At 41.1% G+C, this 16,306-nt stretch overlaps 1 protein-coding gene across 1 annotated transcript in view; it reads left to right on the plus strand.

The window, feature by feature from the left end:
* The window catches only part of HSD17B12 (hydroxysteroid 17-beta dehydrogenase 12), a 167,614-nt gene that overhangs the window by 141,209 nt on the left and 10,099 nt on the right, over positions 1-16,306 (plus strand). The window contains exons 7-9 of the mRNA XM_047878031.1: positions 653-687; positions 8,354-8,435; positions 10,503-10,568. Of these exons, the coding sequence (XP_047733987.1) occupies positions 653-687; positions 8,354-8,435; positions 10,503-10,568 (183 nt within the window). The remainder of the gene's footprint in view (positions 1-652; positions 688-8,353; positions 8,436-10,502; positions 10,569-16,306) is intronic.

Genomic DNA, 16,306 nt, shown 5'->3' on the forward strand with positions numbered 1-16,306 from the left:
TGAGCCACCCAGGCACCCCAGTTCATAATATCTTAAAACACAGTTTAGAAGTAGCTTCTCTCTCATATTATATGTATTTAATCAACAATTATGACACCCTTTAAAAATGCAGGTGTCTTTTTTTTGTTGTTGTTAAGGATGAGTTTTCCTCACAACTAGCTAGACCAACAAGGGGAATGAATGTGAGGATACACTTAACATTTGCCATCAGTTGACAGCATTCTTCTAAACGCTTTTTTGGTAGGAAAAGGTCATTTGAGCTTTTAAGTTAGAAATCGTCAGTAATCTTGGTTGGCAGATATTTCTTTCCATAACGGATGTTTTTTTCCAGGAGTGCGTTTTGGGAGTCCTGATTTCACCATAGGCCCTTAATTATTTGAAGATCTGTGTGCCAGTGTTCCTTTTCAGGCAAGGCCCATTTTCGCCAAGTTTACTGAAAGCATTCCCAGTGTTATCTCCAGTAATTTCATCTGATTTCCTTTTTATGTACTGTTACCACAGCCAAATTATATAGAGCGTATAAAATAAATTGCTGTCTCGCGTGGGGCGTGGTTTAGCGATCCCCTTCTGTTTTGAGGGCGAAGCTTCCTTCACTCTTTATCTGTTGCTTGCATCCTCAGCCATCACGAAGGTTTTGTTTTCTCTTTTGCAGATGACACGATTGGTGCTGCCTGGCATGGTGGAAAGGTGAGTCACAAGCTCACACACAAGCACCAGAGAGACAGAGCTCATGATTATTTATAGGGAGAATCCTTTCTTTGCAAAATTCATTAAAGTGACTAATGAACCTGTCCCCCATGTCTTAGCAACAGAGTAACGTGCTGGGCGAGTCACACGGTGGAGCATGAGTCATCTGGTGGTGGAGGCCTTTTCCACTCGATTCCCTTTTTATTTCCCTCTCCAGAGTTGTGGTGGTTCCTTTAGATCAGGATTAAAAAGTCTGCCTGAGTCACCATCACTAACTCAATTGCCTGCTATTCTGAGGGGGTGGATAGAATTCCTGGGGTATTCCCGGGAATGCCTTCTTAAAGCTATATGCTCTCAGAACTAAAATCAGAGGAGTTTCACAAAGCAAGACCCCATCTCCTGGTTTTTTAGTTCTTAATGGGTGAAAGGATATATAGGGAACTTAGGCATGTTATAAAATGGTTATAACATATCAGACCCACCTTGGAGCAGAAACCCACACCTTGGAGCCCCATCTGTGTCCTAGTTTGAGTCGAGTTCCACTAGGATATGCTAGGTGTCTTCATTTTCATTGAGAAATGTGTTGTAGAGTTCTTCTTGAAATAGCAGGAAGTGTAAAATTGTAATTAAGCTCTGTCTCTCCCTTGGAAAAGCCTGAATGATGTCTAGGCTTTCAAAGAAAACCCGTTGAAAAGATCTGGGCTTGCATCTTGAGCAAGCTTGATCATTTGCTAAATTTAGGACTTCACAGTCATCCTTCCTCTGCAAAAGAGCTTTGAGTTTGGAAGAGATCCAAAGGAAACACGGCTTGGAAAAGGGCAGAGCCCAAAGACCCTATTTCTGTGAAGAAAGCTCTATGACCAGCTGCCGGCAGGGTTTACAGCTACTGTTTATTGAGCACCTATTGTATGCCAAGTGTTGTGCTGAGGAAGTGTTAACTCATTTAACTTTGATAACCTCCTGTTGTATGAAGGAGGAAACAAGGTTAGGAATCCATTTTGTTTGGCATCTACAGAGACTGGTTGAGAAACTGTGTCTTAGCAGGGTTTTTTTGTAACTCCATTTTATATGAGATTTGGTACATATATTTTTTAATGTTTATTTATTTGGAGAGAGGGGGAGAGAGGATCCCAAGCAGGCTCTGCACTGTCAGCTCATGGCCTGACATGGGGCTCCCTCTCACAAACCGTGAGATCATGACATGAACTGAAACCAAGAGTTGGAAGCTTAACCGCCCAAGTCACCCAGGCGCCCTTGAAGTCTGGTGTGTTTTAATTACTTTAGTAAAAATTCTCTTTAAAATCTTCAGACTGCTTTGTGTTGATTGACAGTGGGAGTGTGCCCCTAATGGTCAGATATGGAAGTGACAGACAGTAGTCAAACCCGACAAAACCTTAGGAGATGGCAGAGAATTGGGGTCGACAGAGTAGGACGAAGGAGGGATGAATTTCGGCCATCATCTTAATGCACTTTTGACATCTGCAAGTGAGTTGACATTAGTTTAGGATAATAAGTCCATGCTTTAAGAACGAAATACTTAGAAACCACAGTAGTGTTATAAAAGGAATTTTTAAGGAATTAAGGATTTTGGTGACATCTGTATGAAAAGAGATAATGGAGGCACCTTGGTGGCTCAGTCAGTTAAGCGTCCCAACTTCGGCTCAGGTCATGATCTCACAGTCTGTGAATTCAAGCCCTCCATCAGGCTCTGCTGTCGACATAGAGCTTGCTTCAGATCCTCTGTCCCCCTCTCTTTGCCACTCCATGCCCCCATCTCTCTCTCAAAAATAAACATTAAAAAAAAAAAGATAATGGTTGTGAAATAATTTTGCAGATCACAATGGATTTATATAGTCATGAAATTTTAGTACTTTAAATGAATTGAAACCAGCCACCCTTATTTGATAGATAGAAAGTGAGTCCCAAAGAGATTGAGTGCTGTGAATCTTCATAATTAGTACCAGATACAGACATAGGGTGCTAGGAACTTCACCCCTATCTTTATAGACCTAGGCAGGCATGACCACATTTAGAGCTGAAGCATTAGATAAAAACAATGCAAAGAAGAGGACCCATTCCTTCAGCAGGCACTCACTGAGTAAAGTGTATCATGGCGTGTACAGAAGATGAACTGGATCTTTGCCTTTAGGAAATCAAGTGGATTTTTACGCCAAGGTTGAGAAATGATCTGGTGGAAAGCCATCGTAGTCTATGGGCTGAAACCGACACCATAGGGTGAATGTGGCACTTGCCAAGAACTAGTAAGAAACGTAAGTGGACTTTATGAATCACTAGTTTTGGTTAGGAGAGGGAACAGCTCTGTCCCCTTGAACTAAAAGAGTTACTAGTTGTATTAATTAGGGCAGGCTGTAAGAGACCATCGCTCTCATACACAGCCGGTGTGTCTCAGGGGTTGGGGCTGTGCTCTACCCAGGCATTATCTCAGGCTCCTTCCACGCAGGGCTGCTCTTCCCTTGGGTCTTGCAGTCCTCCGCTGCGTTTTCTGCATCCAGCCAGCAGACGAAGGAAGAGAGAATAAGGGTGATTTTACGGGAGGTTTCATGGGCCAGGCCTGGAAGTAGTGTCCATCCCTTCCGCCAACATTCCGTTGCCCACAACTCAGTCACCGGCTACAGCTAACTGCAGAGGAGGCCAGAAATGTTGTTAGCCGTGTGCCCGAGAGGAGAGGAATAACTCCAAGGTAAACAATCATCTGAAAGCCTTCTTACTTACACAATATAAATGATTTTATTATACCCTGCCCTTCACACCAGCCTCAAATGGCGTATTTCCTATGGTTGGTTTCCATGGGATTCTTATTTCCATTCAGTAACAGCAGAGTCCTTTATAAAGATCCTTTGTTGTTGTTGTTGTTTTCCCCTTTCACTGATTCTACCTCCGATGTATGAGATTTTCCAAACCCTCTAGAACTATAGCCTAGGGCCAACTGACTATCACTAAACAAGTATCTATAATTAAACTAAGGTATTATTACCATATAAGTAGAAAGTGCATAATTACATTATAGAGGAAACTTGCTCTTTCCACTTCTCTGGAATTATAAACATTGTGTATAGCTGGAGCCAGGAGGTGGTTGCCATAACAACCATGGAAAAGCTAAAAATAGCCCCTTTCATACTGTATTGCTTAAGGTGGAATTATGACATGTTATGGTGTTTTAGGGCAGGCAGTTCTCTTTCATGTGGTAAATGTTTGCAAACTTTCTCCAGCAAAGCAGGATTTGTATAATGTATTTGGATTGCTGGTTCTAATTATATGTCTGACCCCTCTGTTCCAGGATTCTTTTCTGACCAAGGACTCTGTTTTGATATGTTTCTTAGTCTTCTTGAGAGTCTCTTAGTGAATTGTCTTTACCAATTTCAGTGTTGTGTTTAAGCTTTAAAAAAAAAAAAAAATTATGGCTCTCCGGAGTACATTTATGCACTCCTTGATAAGAAATGGAAATAGGAAGAAGTGTCATGGAGTCTTTTTTGCACAATCTCCCTTGCCTGTCGTCAAACTCTCTGAGTACAGTTAGTTCCCTCCATTGGAGTCAACCCCGTGTCCCAGTTCTTCATGGTAGCACGTAACACCTCCCTATCTCTCTCCCCTGCATTGTGGAGCAGAAGGTACCTGAGGAAGGTGGAAATCAGTGACTTATTCAAAGGAGACCTATCACTTCCTCTATGGCAGTAGTAGTTTCATAGAGCTGTAGACAAGGATACTGCAACAGTCTGATGGAGTAGTGGAGCATTTATAGGAAAATAAAGGCTTGGCAATTGTTTTTTTAAGTTTATTTATTTTGAGAGAGAGAGAGAGAGAGAGAGCAGGGGAGGGCAGAGAGAGGGAGCGGGAGAGTCCCAAGCAGATTCCACAAGGTCAGCACAGAGCCCGATGCAGGGGTTGAACCCACGAACCATGAGATCATGACCTGAGCCAAAGTTGGACTTTTAACTGACTGAGCCACCCAGGTGCCACTGCTTGGCAATTTTTTTTATCCAAGTGACAATGAAGGAGAGTATTAGGATGGGGCTTTCACAGGTCTGAGGGAATTCTACCAGACGGCATAGCTGCAGGAAGCTGTAATTACAAGATGCTGAATTTTATAGGGTTGGGTGCGTTTAATGTTTGGCTTGTGAAAGGGCTAGTAATTGAAGAGAATATATTTCTATGAAAAGGTGCTTCCTTATCAGCAGTGGTGTTTCTGCTTTGTTTTTGCAGTATTTTAGTTCTGGTGGGCCCTCAGTAATTTGTACCACTGAGACACCATCGTGTGGCTGTTAGCAAGTAAGCAGTGTGATGAATGAAGAATGTTATATCACAGAAAAGATTACTTGACTTGTTTATTTGGATGTTTGTCATAACAAACTGGAAAGTATGAAGTATGAGCAACATGAGTCTTCATTATGGAACTTCAGCAAATATTGTTAATGTACCTTCCAATCTTAGAATTGTTCCCCAAGTCCCCGGAAAATGAGAGATTAACTAAGGTTCAGTTTTATGTTTGTTTTCGTGTGCAATTAAGCGCAGCCCATTTTGTCCTTCTGCTTGATATAACAGAGCTGTCGTGAGTCGGCCTGTGCCATGGAAACTGGTTTGACGTCACTAATTCTGCTTAGATGGAGGATTAGAGCCAGACAAAGTAGTTGATTTTAAAGACGAGTCCTTTGTGCCTCGCAGCCCCAAATGTTCATCCCCATCTCTACATGAAGGATAGATACTGTATACAGTACAAGGATTAAGACGGCTCCACCCGCGTGTTGTTTATGATTCAGACAAAACTCAGTTGAATATTATTACCCTTGGAGAGAAAGAGAGAATTCTGTGCTGTTGTGGGTGTGGGTGTGGGAGGAAGGTTTTTGCTAGACAAACACGTGTGCTTCTCGTTAGCACAGGGTTTTCGTAGAGAGGTGTCTCACTGCTGTCATTATGATACAATTATAAATGCCATCATTGTATTTCCTGAGGTCCAGTGCATTCTTGCTCGAGACTTTGTTGGTCTTGGGGTTGTTTAATATATGCTAGAGTGCAAATACTTTGTTTTGAATAACGTTCCCTCAAATTCTGACTTTTCATGAATTCAAACGAACTCTACCTCCCAGAAATTTTAATCAGTGTATATTATTGGCAAAACAAAGATGTTAGTTGCCTCAAGGAGTAAGCAATTAAAGGAGCATCCCTGCACACTTGTGACATATTTGACTATTAGTCTATTATTTTTGAAAACGGGAAAGAAGTTTTTACTGTCTTTAAACACATTTTCCTGGATTGAAATCATGGCTTTGTTGAGTGAAGTCTTAAGAGTGTGTTTTGATGAGATCCAGATTTAATTTTTAAAATATATTTGATAACGTTAAACTTTAATTTTGGAAGACTTTTAGGTTGTACCTCATTTGTGAGGAACGAAATAAAAAAAAAAATAAGATTTTTGTTCAAGGGCACATGTAATCGCTCCAGCCAATCTAAGTATAAGGGAGCACATAATCCAGGTGAAAACAATAGTGATACACTACAGCTTTGGTGAAAAACAACATCCTCTGCAACTAGCTTCTTTCTTCGTTTGCTCTGAATGAGTGAGGCCGTAACAGTTCCTGGTTGTATGAGAAGTTAAAGGAAAATGCTACCTAAAAGCTAGAAGGATGCATAGGGCTCAGGAAGGGGGTGCAACTTGTTGGGATCTGGGGTTACTTCTCAGGAAGCATTCTGGGATGTGTAAGATACCATAGCTCTCTTAGCATGCACTTGATTGGGACACTCTCTGAGTTTAAAGGTGACACATTACAATATATCATAAAGAGACTTCTCTCTCTCTTTTTCTTTTACAGATTTATTGAGATATGTTTCACATACCCTAAAACCCACCCACTTAACGTATACAATTTGGTGGTTTCTAGTATGTTCACAGAGCTGTGCAACCGTCACCAGAATCTAATTTGAGAACATTTTTAACACCCTGAAAAGATAAAGATGTTCTAAACATCATAAATTAATACTCCATTTAAAGTCTCCAGTAACCAAAGTGGCTTTTAGTCAAATTTGATCAAAGGAGTTTCTCACAAATATAGATAAAATCAAAATCTTAGATAGTCGTTGCTGATTACTGGTTTTTTTATCTTCGGGTGATAGGGTTCTAACTCCTGATAGACACTCTTACTCTCTTATCAATATTTAAAACGAAAAGGCTTTTTCTGTCTCTGAGACACAAGCAAAACACACAAGAATGATACAACCAATACATTGACTAAATATTTCCAACTTTCTTTAAAACCCTAATATAACGTTTTTAGATTTGAGATTTGATTTCTGTGACCAAAATGTGAGCGGATTTCATTGCTTAGGAATATTACTAGTAAGCACTTCAGTTCAAAATCTAAAACCAAAGACACCTTGTTTCCAGCGACACAGTAAACGGAGGGTCCAGACTTCTGTTTGATGGTTGAAGTGGCATCTCGCCTAGAGGCTGGCAGATGGACTGGGTGACCTTTGGGGATTATTTCTTTTCAGATTTGCGTCTAAAATAACTTAGATGCCATTTAATCATGTTTCTTTTATTATTTTGCATAAAAAGGGTCTGTATAGTCCTTTTTTAAAAAAAATACTGAAAAAATAGATCTTGGGGGAGGTAAATTCAGACAGAGAACAGTGAGAATCTGCGTGGAAGAAAAGGAACCTCACTGGGAGGATAGGAAGTTGGTAGGGTTGTTTGCAGTGGCTGGAGGGGACTGGCAGCGTGCCCCCCCCCCCCCCCCCCGTTCCCTCCTCTGGGAAGAATGGGTTTGGAAGGGAGGAGTTGGTTGTTAATTCTGTTTAAAATTCCTAAAACCCTAATTCCACATGTTACCCAACCCTTATGTACTTGCTAACAACTAGTGTATTTACAGCATTGCTTTTCTCCGATTAATACTCATTCATTAATGAAATTAGTAATTCCTGGTAACTTTCTGACTTTTAGTTTTCAGTAATCTCTAGGAGTTACTGTAGAATTGCCCTTTGCCCTTTGGCAGAGAATATGGTTTGAGCTCCTGTAGAGTCACATGACTTTTCAGTCAGCTCTTTGTTTAGGGCCTGAATATCTACAACCCAGAGGAAGTAGGAGGGCAGCACATAACTGTTCACTCATTGCCAGGAGGTTTCGTTAAGTACCTGTTACATGCTCATGACTGTGCAGGAGGTTTTGAGGAAAAGTTTAAGACAAGGGCTATGGTGTCCAGAAGCTTATGGTTTTGTTGAGGGAGAAAAGCATGTATACACATACAGTGATTAAATACTACAGTAAGGTAGTATGTGATGGATGATAAGCCAGAATAAAGGCATCAGAAGATTATGAGAACATTTCCAAGAATGAGGATTCTTGGTGATGTGGCCAGAGAAGACCTCAGACAGGAGAGATTAACTCGAGGAGACTGTAGCTCTGATCTGGTCATGCCCTGCATTGCTAAAACAGAAATGAGCTAATTGCAAACAGGAGCTATTTTTAGTTGATTGAGTTATGCCTCATTCACTGACCGAGTGTATCATGTGCTGATGAAAGGCAAGGAAGGAGTGATGTGTGCTAGAAAAACAGCTATGTTCTTCTGTTTCAGGTAGTTCTGTATCTCAGTCTGTAATTTCCAAATGGTTGCGTGTATGATTTCATTCTGTTGACTTGGTGCATTTTCCTTTTTAGATCGAAAGGGGCCATTCTGAACATCTCCTCTGCCAGCGGCCTAGTCCCTGTTCCACTGTTGGCCATGTACTCTGCGACCAAGGTGAACAATTTTTTAGTGAATCATGTCAGAATGAGAATGAGGAATACTTTTCGGTCTGAGAAATAAGCATGGAAGCTTCTTGAAGTTCTGTTCTTGGCTGTTTTCAAACGGACTGGGAAGGAAAGGAATGGGGCACCGTGATCTCAGATCCACAGATGGTTTTTTCTCCTAGTAGTCGACTGGTTTTGAAACTGGTACAGGCATACCTCAGAGTTATTACCAGCTTGGTTCCCGACCCCCATAATAGAGTGAATCATCACAATAAAGCAAGTCAAATGAGTGTTTTAGTTTTCCAGTGTATATAAAAATTATGTTTACACTAGGGTCAAGGTAAAAAAAAAAAGCTACGTTTATACTGTAGTCTATTAAGTGTGCGATAGCGCTATGTCTAGAGAAGCAGAGCACATATTTTAATTAAAAATACTTTATTGCTAGAAAATGACGTCATCTGAGCTTTCAACATGTGGTAATCACTGAACACAGATCACCATAACACATACAATAATAAAGAAAAGACTGAAATATTAGGAGAACTACCAAAATATGACACAAAGACAGGAAGTGAGCAGATGCTGTTGGAAAGGTGGTGCCGATGATTTGCTTGAGGCAGGGTTGCCATAAACCTTCGATTTTGTAAAGAATACGGCACTTGTGGAGTACAGTAAAGGGAAATGCAAGGAAGTGCGGTATGCCTGTGTTTGTACGTCCCAGAGAGAGAGAGCTGGTCTGGGCCAGTTAGATCAGTTGATCAGAACACGATGTTAATGATTGGGGATTTGGTCCATGAATGAGAGTCCACTCCATCCAGCAAAAGTTGCCACTCTGCAGAGCTTAGTGGAAGAATTTGCAGCCGGTCAGGATAGAAATACACACAGTAGGCGCAAGATAAGCCTGGATGAGAGTGTGAGCATTTTGCCACATTATTCAGAATTCATAGATATGAATTGTCACTTCTGGAGGGAGACAAGAATTTTCTAGAACTCTCTGTAAGATGTCATAATTTTATACACTATCACCATTCACCTGTTCACATTACTAGTAGGAAAAATCATTTAGAATACGTTTCCTGCTGCCTCCAGGTCCATAGCATCTTTATATACATTGTTGAGGCACAGGATACATCCCTGAAATGAAAATGACCATTGAGACGCTCAAGTTAAACTAGCTTTTAGGGAAAAATGAGCACGATCTAATACTCTGAGAACTTGTGATATGTCAGAGAAGGAACAGAGCAAAACTCCTGCTTTCTTTTTCATTTGGCCCTTTGTCCACGGGAAAATCATGAACAGTGACTACTGTTTTGAAAAAGCTTGGCTCCACGCCCCACTCCTGCAATCTACTTGCTTTCTGTATCTGAAACATACAGGAGGGAGGTTTCAAATGAACACCCTGTTTTGTGAAGTGATTGTTGAACTCTAGCTTCTCACCTGTTCTGCTCCACGTGGCCACAAGACTGTTATTAGTTGGGAGCCTCGAAGAGTCATCATTGATACTTGGCATTTTAAGCCTGAGGTTGAGTCCATACTTGAAAGATGGTACATTATATTTTACAAATAGATTTAAAGTTGTACTAGCAGAAGAAGATGGGCTGTCACATTCATCCGTACGCTTCTTGGATCTTGCCATCCCCAAGGACCAAGAGGAAGCTTGCTCTTTTCTTTTCTTTACTGACAACAAAATCCCTATAGAGGAGAGTTGAACGGAATTCATATTGTGTTTCTGTTTGAATGGCAAGTGGGGAGGAGGAATGTGTCCTTTGTTATATAATAAAATATTTCTTCTTGGAAAGTCATTTTCTGAAAAAAGGGAAGAGAAGACCCTTTTCTGGTTAAGTCACAATTTGATCTGGAGATTCTAGTTGGTAAGAGAATACTTAATTTAGTGGCAGATAAAAATGACTTGAGGTTTTGAGGTGTTTTTTTTAAGGTCTCTTCTGTATGTGAAATAAAAAGAATGATTAGGAACTCGAGTGTTAAATGGTTAGTTTGTTATTTTTGTTGCCATGGCTACAAATCAGGCCGATTGATGTAATATGTGTGTTTCCTTCCCACTCCCACCCCATCCCAGGCTTTTGTGGATTTCTTCTCTCAGTGCCTCCATGAGGAGTACAGGAGCAAGGGCATCTTTGTGCAGGTGAGTGGGGTATGTTTCAGTTGCATATCCCTGTTTTTGTGTGGTTTCCACAGCAACTGTTGCTGTCTTGGCAACGAAAGAAAATCACATTCCTAAGGAAAGTGTGACGTTAGCACACCATTAAAGACATGATTTCTTTTTCTTTTATGCACTTTAAGTCTAGATTTTAAAAAAGTTATCCCCTAGAATTCTTAAGTAGGGGTACTTAAAGTAGAACTAAACGCACGGTTTTATTTTTTTACAGTTTTATTTTGAGAAAATTAGACCATCCGTATCTCTTAGCTGCCAGGTGTTCAAGGCGTGTGGTGACTGTGTTCCCAGAGCCACTGGGTAATAACCACGGGGGAAGGTGGAGGGCTGAGTAAAACTCACTCTGTGCAGAGCAAGGACGACCGCGTGTACCAGGATGCCTTAGGTGTGGTAGTGAGTTTTAACTTTTTTTTTTTAAATTGTGGTAAAAGTCCATAACAGAAAATACCATTTCAATCACGTTCAAGTATTTGTTTCAGTGGCATTAAGTACATTCACATTGTTGTGCGGCCGTTAGCACCATCCTCTCCAGAACTTTTCATCTTCCAAAACTGAAATAATGTGTTTATTAAACAGTCACGCCTCACTTCCCCCTCTCCCAGCCCTGGACAACCTCCGTCCTACTCTCTGTCTCTCTGAATCAGACTAGCGTAGGTACCTCTTATGGGTGGAATCATACAGTATTTGTCTTTCTATGTCTGGCTTATCGCACTTCGTATAACATCTTCAGGGTTCATCCATGTTGTAGAGCATGTGTCAGACTTTCCTTCCTTTTTAAGGCTGAATAAAATTACACGGTATGTATACACCACATTGTGTTTGTTCATTCATATGTTGTTGGACATTCAGCTTGGGCTCACCTTTTGGCTGCTGTGAATAATGTGGCTGTGAACGTGAGGGGTACGCCTATCTTTTTGAGACCCTGCTTTCAGTTCTTGTACATATGTCCCCAGAAGTGGAGTCACTGGATCAGGTGGTAATTTTATTTATATCTATATTTCTATTCTCTGAACTGCCCTTTTTCCATAGTAGCTTACATATTTTATACTCCCACAGCAATGCCCCAGGGCTCCCAATTTTTTCATATCCTTGCCAATACTTATTTTCTGTTTTGTTTTTGTTTTTAAATAATAGAGGTCCTAATGGGTAGGAAGTGGTCTTTCACTGTGGTTTTGATTTGCATTTCCCCAATGACTAGTGACGTTGAGCACCTTTTCAGCCGCTTATTGGCCATTTTATATATTCTTTGGAGAAACTGCTATTCAAGTCTTTCACCCGTTTTTAATTGGGTTGCTTGCTTTTTATTTTTGAATTGTAGGAGTACTTGATATATTCTGGATATTAATCCTTTATTAGATAGATGGATTGTAGATATTTTCTTCCACTCTGTGGGTTGCCTTTTCACTCTATGGATAGTGTCCTTTGATGCACAAAAGTTTTTAATTGTGATGTAGTCAGTTTATCCATTTTTTCCTTCATTGCCTGTGCTTTTGGTGTCCTATCCAAGAAATCATTGCCAAATCCCATGTCATGAAGCTTCCCCCTGTGTTTTGTTTTAAGAGTTTTATAGTTTTAGCTTTTGCATTTAGGCCTTTGATCCAATTTGACTTAATTTTTGTAGAGACCTTTGATTTGATCATATAGCTAACAGATACAGAGCTGTGAAGATACAATACAAAATATGAAAGGAAGCAAATGTAGGAGTTTTCATGAGTATCTGTCTCCAATCAGCTATTGTTCAACACAAAGAAATAATGGCTCACAGTATTTCCATGCTTAGGCACGTTTTCAACAATGTCCTGGGAGAGGCTTGCAATTCTTCCCCCTTTCCTGCTCCTGCCCACGACCTGCCCCTACTGGTTCACACACCCCATTGTTTTTCATGGCTTCCTTACTGCAAGCCTAGTATTTAGATTTTTGCATTCCAAAGCCCCAGATGATCAAACATCTAATAGCTAGTAGTTGAGGCGTTACTTTCAGGCACAGGGCTAAGCCCTTTATATGCATCCATTTATTTCATATCATCTCATAACGACTTCATAAGGTGGTGTGATTATCATCTTCTTTAAATTTATGGAAATTGGAGTTAGAGAGGTTAAGCCACTCATCCATGTGGAACCAGGACTCAAATCCAAGTCTGTTTGGCACCAAAGCCTTTGTTCTTCATCACTGGCCTCCTTACTCGAGGCCTTTAGGACAGCATTGAACACATTGGATCCTTCTATGCTCAGGGAGTTATGGAATCAGAATGTGATTGGCTGCCTAGTTCCATTTGCTCCCTTGGATCTTTAGACAGTCAGGATCCCTAAGTGATGGGTGGGAGGGAGGGAAGGGTGGGTGATAGGCATTGAGGAGGGCACCTGTTGGGATGAGCACTGGGTGTTGTATGGAAACCAATTTGACAAGAAATTTCATATTAAAGAAAAAAAAAAGATCCCTAAAGTGTTGTCTGAATCTAGCTTCTAAACCCTTTTCTTCTGTGAGTGGATATAGTAGCTCAGTCACCCACAGTGAGAGGGAGTGGTAGTTAAGGGAAGGTTAGATGAATGTTTCCTCATCTTCCAGGACCATCTTACAGTCTGCTACTTCTATACCCTGACCTGGGGTCTCGCCCAAGTAGTCCTTAGATGTCCTAGCCCTGTGGTGTTATTTTGATTTGCAGCTTCCCATAAATGTAGGGTACACTGAGGAGGAAGACAGGGTTTTCGAGAATCCTGAATTTTATACCCAACTGCCATACTCCCTCTTCCCCCCTTGACCCTGTCATGTCAGTGCTCACAGCTGAAATCTGCTGTGTAGAATGTGGTATATTTTGGTAACAAGGAAACCAGTAGAGCATCCATGGGAGGTAAGGTGCCACATGCCACACAGTGTTGTGCCATTTTCTCATTCTGAGGAATCGGTTGTCATCAAGTTATTAATTTAGTAATTTTTAAACACCTACTGAGACTAAGCAGAAATCTTACAGATCCATTGGCGGGTGACCATCAGGCAGCAAGGCCGGAAGCTGGAAGTGTTTGAATGACAAAAGGGAATATTCCACTCTGTGAGCACAGATGAGCGGTTTCTAAAATTCTCTGAACAGACAAGACTGCCTCCTCTCTCATTCCCACAGCTTGCTTGCCTCAAAGATCTTTTCTCCATATTCTCTGCCTATTAATCTGCTGTGTCTAGAAGCTACTGGAAAAACACATTAGCATTTGTTTTTTGAAATATTTAACTTTGATAAACTTGTTTTTTCCCCCGGAATGAATATCAATTATGTAATTTCATTGATCATTGTCTTCCTTCAAGTAGATTCAATCAAGGTTTAAATGCAGTGTGAATCTGGTGAAAAAATAAAAACTCACATGTTTGTGAGAGAAAGTAGAGTTGTCATTTCTGTGCGAGCACATCAGAATGCTGAAGTAGATAGAACAGGATCTTGTACTCGTTCTGACCAAAGGGACAAAGACATCTGGTCTAAATGAAGCTGAGTTAAAAATGGTTGGTTTTTCATCGGTGGTGTTTTATGTCTGCACATTTTTTTGGCCCAGGAGTATTTATCAACGATTTCCTCTTCCACTCCATCCCACGTACTGTTTGCTGGGTGATCTTGCTAAAATCCTAGGCAGGCGATGTTGCTTCCTTCATAGTCCTCCCGTGGCTGCCCGCAAGGTTCAGGATTGAACCCAGGCTCCACGGGGCCATCGCCAGAGTGGACCTTGTGCTGCCCGGTACCTGCTCTGCCCTCAGCAGGGTCCAGGACTGCCTTCTCTGCAGGCACGCCTTTCCCTCTTCACGCCCCATCTCCCCATCTCCCAGAGCCTGTGACCCGTATCCGTCGTTCAGGGCTCAGGCCACACTTCACCAGCCCTGGGAAAGAGAATGTCAGCATGTGACGTGCGTTTCCTTCTGCCCTCCTGTTTTTTATTATATACTTCAGCCTGATACGCTCTGGCCCCCTCCTGCTCTTCCCCCCCCGCCCCCCCCCCCCCGCCCTCCTGCTTCAATGTATTCTTGAGATCTGGATTTTTGTTTGTTTGTTTGTTTGTTTGTTTGCCTCTGTGTTGCTAATGGCACATGTGATTGGGGGCATACTAGGGACCTGCCTTTTGCTTGGTATCACGGGAGACTCTGGTTGTACATGGCCATGCTTTGCGATACACAGACATTCGTTTTAAGGGCTTTTTTGAGCTTCTTCTCTTGCTGCCATATGCTTCTGGTCTTGAATTGTCAACCTCTGTATCTAGAGGGTTTCCGGGCTAATGCCATGTTGCCAAATTTGTTTCTTCTAATCCTTGGGAGGAAAGCTGTCTTTTCAGGTCTACCTCTGTGTGAATATATATTAGATTGTTCTTTAGGGAGAGGAAGAGTGTCTGTTTTTTGAATTTAGCTTTTTTATATTAATTCCTTATTCATATTTTTTGCTTTTTTCTTTCCTATAATTTTGTGAGAGCATTTAACATTTCCTTCCATGAATTCAGATTTGCCATTAAATAAGCATTTTCTGGAAAGGCAAATGAACAGTAGAGACAATAAATGAAAAAAAGGTGAATTTGGGACCTGATAAATTCCATCTGTGCTTTTGAGTTTTGAATTGAAGGTAAGAAGTTCATTCTTGAGTCAACCATATCAAAAGCGTGCTCTGTTGGTGAGGACTATCTGTTCTCATTATTGTCCTGTAATTAAAGCCCAGTCAGAATTATGCTTAACTCTTTCAAAGGGCAAAATCCAAAGTGATCTGACCGGCTAGTTGATGGGCCCCAGGACCAGCTCCTTCTGTATGCCATGTACCAACTAGCCATGGATGCTGAAAAAGCGTAAGAAATAGCTAAGACCAGGACAGCCACCTTCTTGAACTCTTCTTCTGCAAAACCTTCACAAACCTTGTTTTTTTGAAAACTTTCTATTCAGAAATAATTTCAAATCTACAGAAAAGTTGTCAGAGAATAATACAAAGGACACTCCAATCCCCTTTACCCAGAGTCACTTAACGTTACGCATTTTACTGTTTGCTTTATTATTAAAAGGTAAGTTGCATGCATCATGGTTCTTTACCTCTGAATACTTTAGTGTGCATTTCCAGAGAATAAGGATATCCTTTTGTGTAACCACAACGCAGTTATCCACTTCAGAGTTAACACGGATGTAACATTTTTATCTAATCTTCCATCTGTATTCCAGTTTTTGACTCCTTAATAATCCTTATAGCATTTTTTATCCTCCAGTAAAGAATTCCGTCTACATTATCGGGTATGACATAGTACATAGTTGTTCTGTCTCCTTAGTTTCCTTGAATCTGGAATATGTCCACAGCCTTTCTTTGCCTTTGTGACGTTGACATTTTTGAAGAGCACCGTATTCCTCCTGCTCTTTTTGATCGAACATTCCGTATTTGGCATGTATCTGATGTTTCCTCATGGTTGGATTCACGTTATGCTTTCCTAGCCAAAATTATACATGTGAGTTTGTATCTTTCTCAGGGATTCACATCTAGGGACACACAATATCCATCTGTCCTTCACCGCTGGTGTTGATTTTGTTGCTTCAGTCAAGGTGTTACCCACTTTCTCTGCTGTATAGTTACTGTCTTTTTCCCTTGCACTAATAAGCAACCTGTGGGGAGACACTGTAAGACCACGCAGACACCCTGCACCCTATCACAGTTGCTCCTAGAGTTAGCATCCTACGGTGATGACTTGCAAACCTGCCGTATGAAAGGGTTT

This window comes from Prionailurus viverrinus, chromosome D1 (genome assembly GCF_022837055.1).
Source record: "Prionailurus viverrinus isolate Anna chromosome D1, UM_Priviv_1.0, whole genome shotgun sequence".
Taxonomy (NCBI): domain Eukaryota; kingdom Metazoa; phylum Chordata; class Mammalia; order Carnivora; family Felidae; genus Prionailurus; species Prionailurus viverrinus.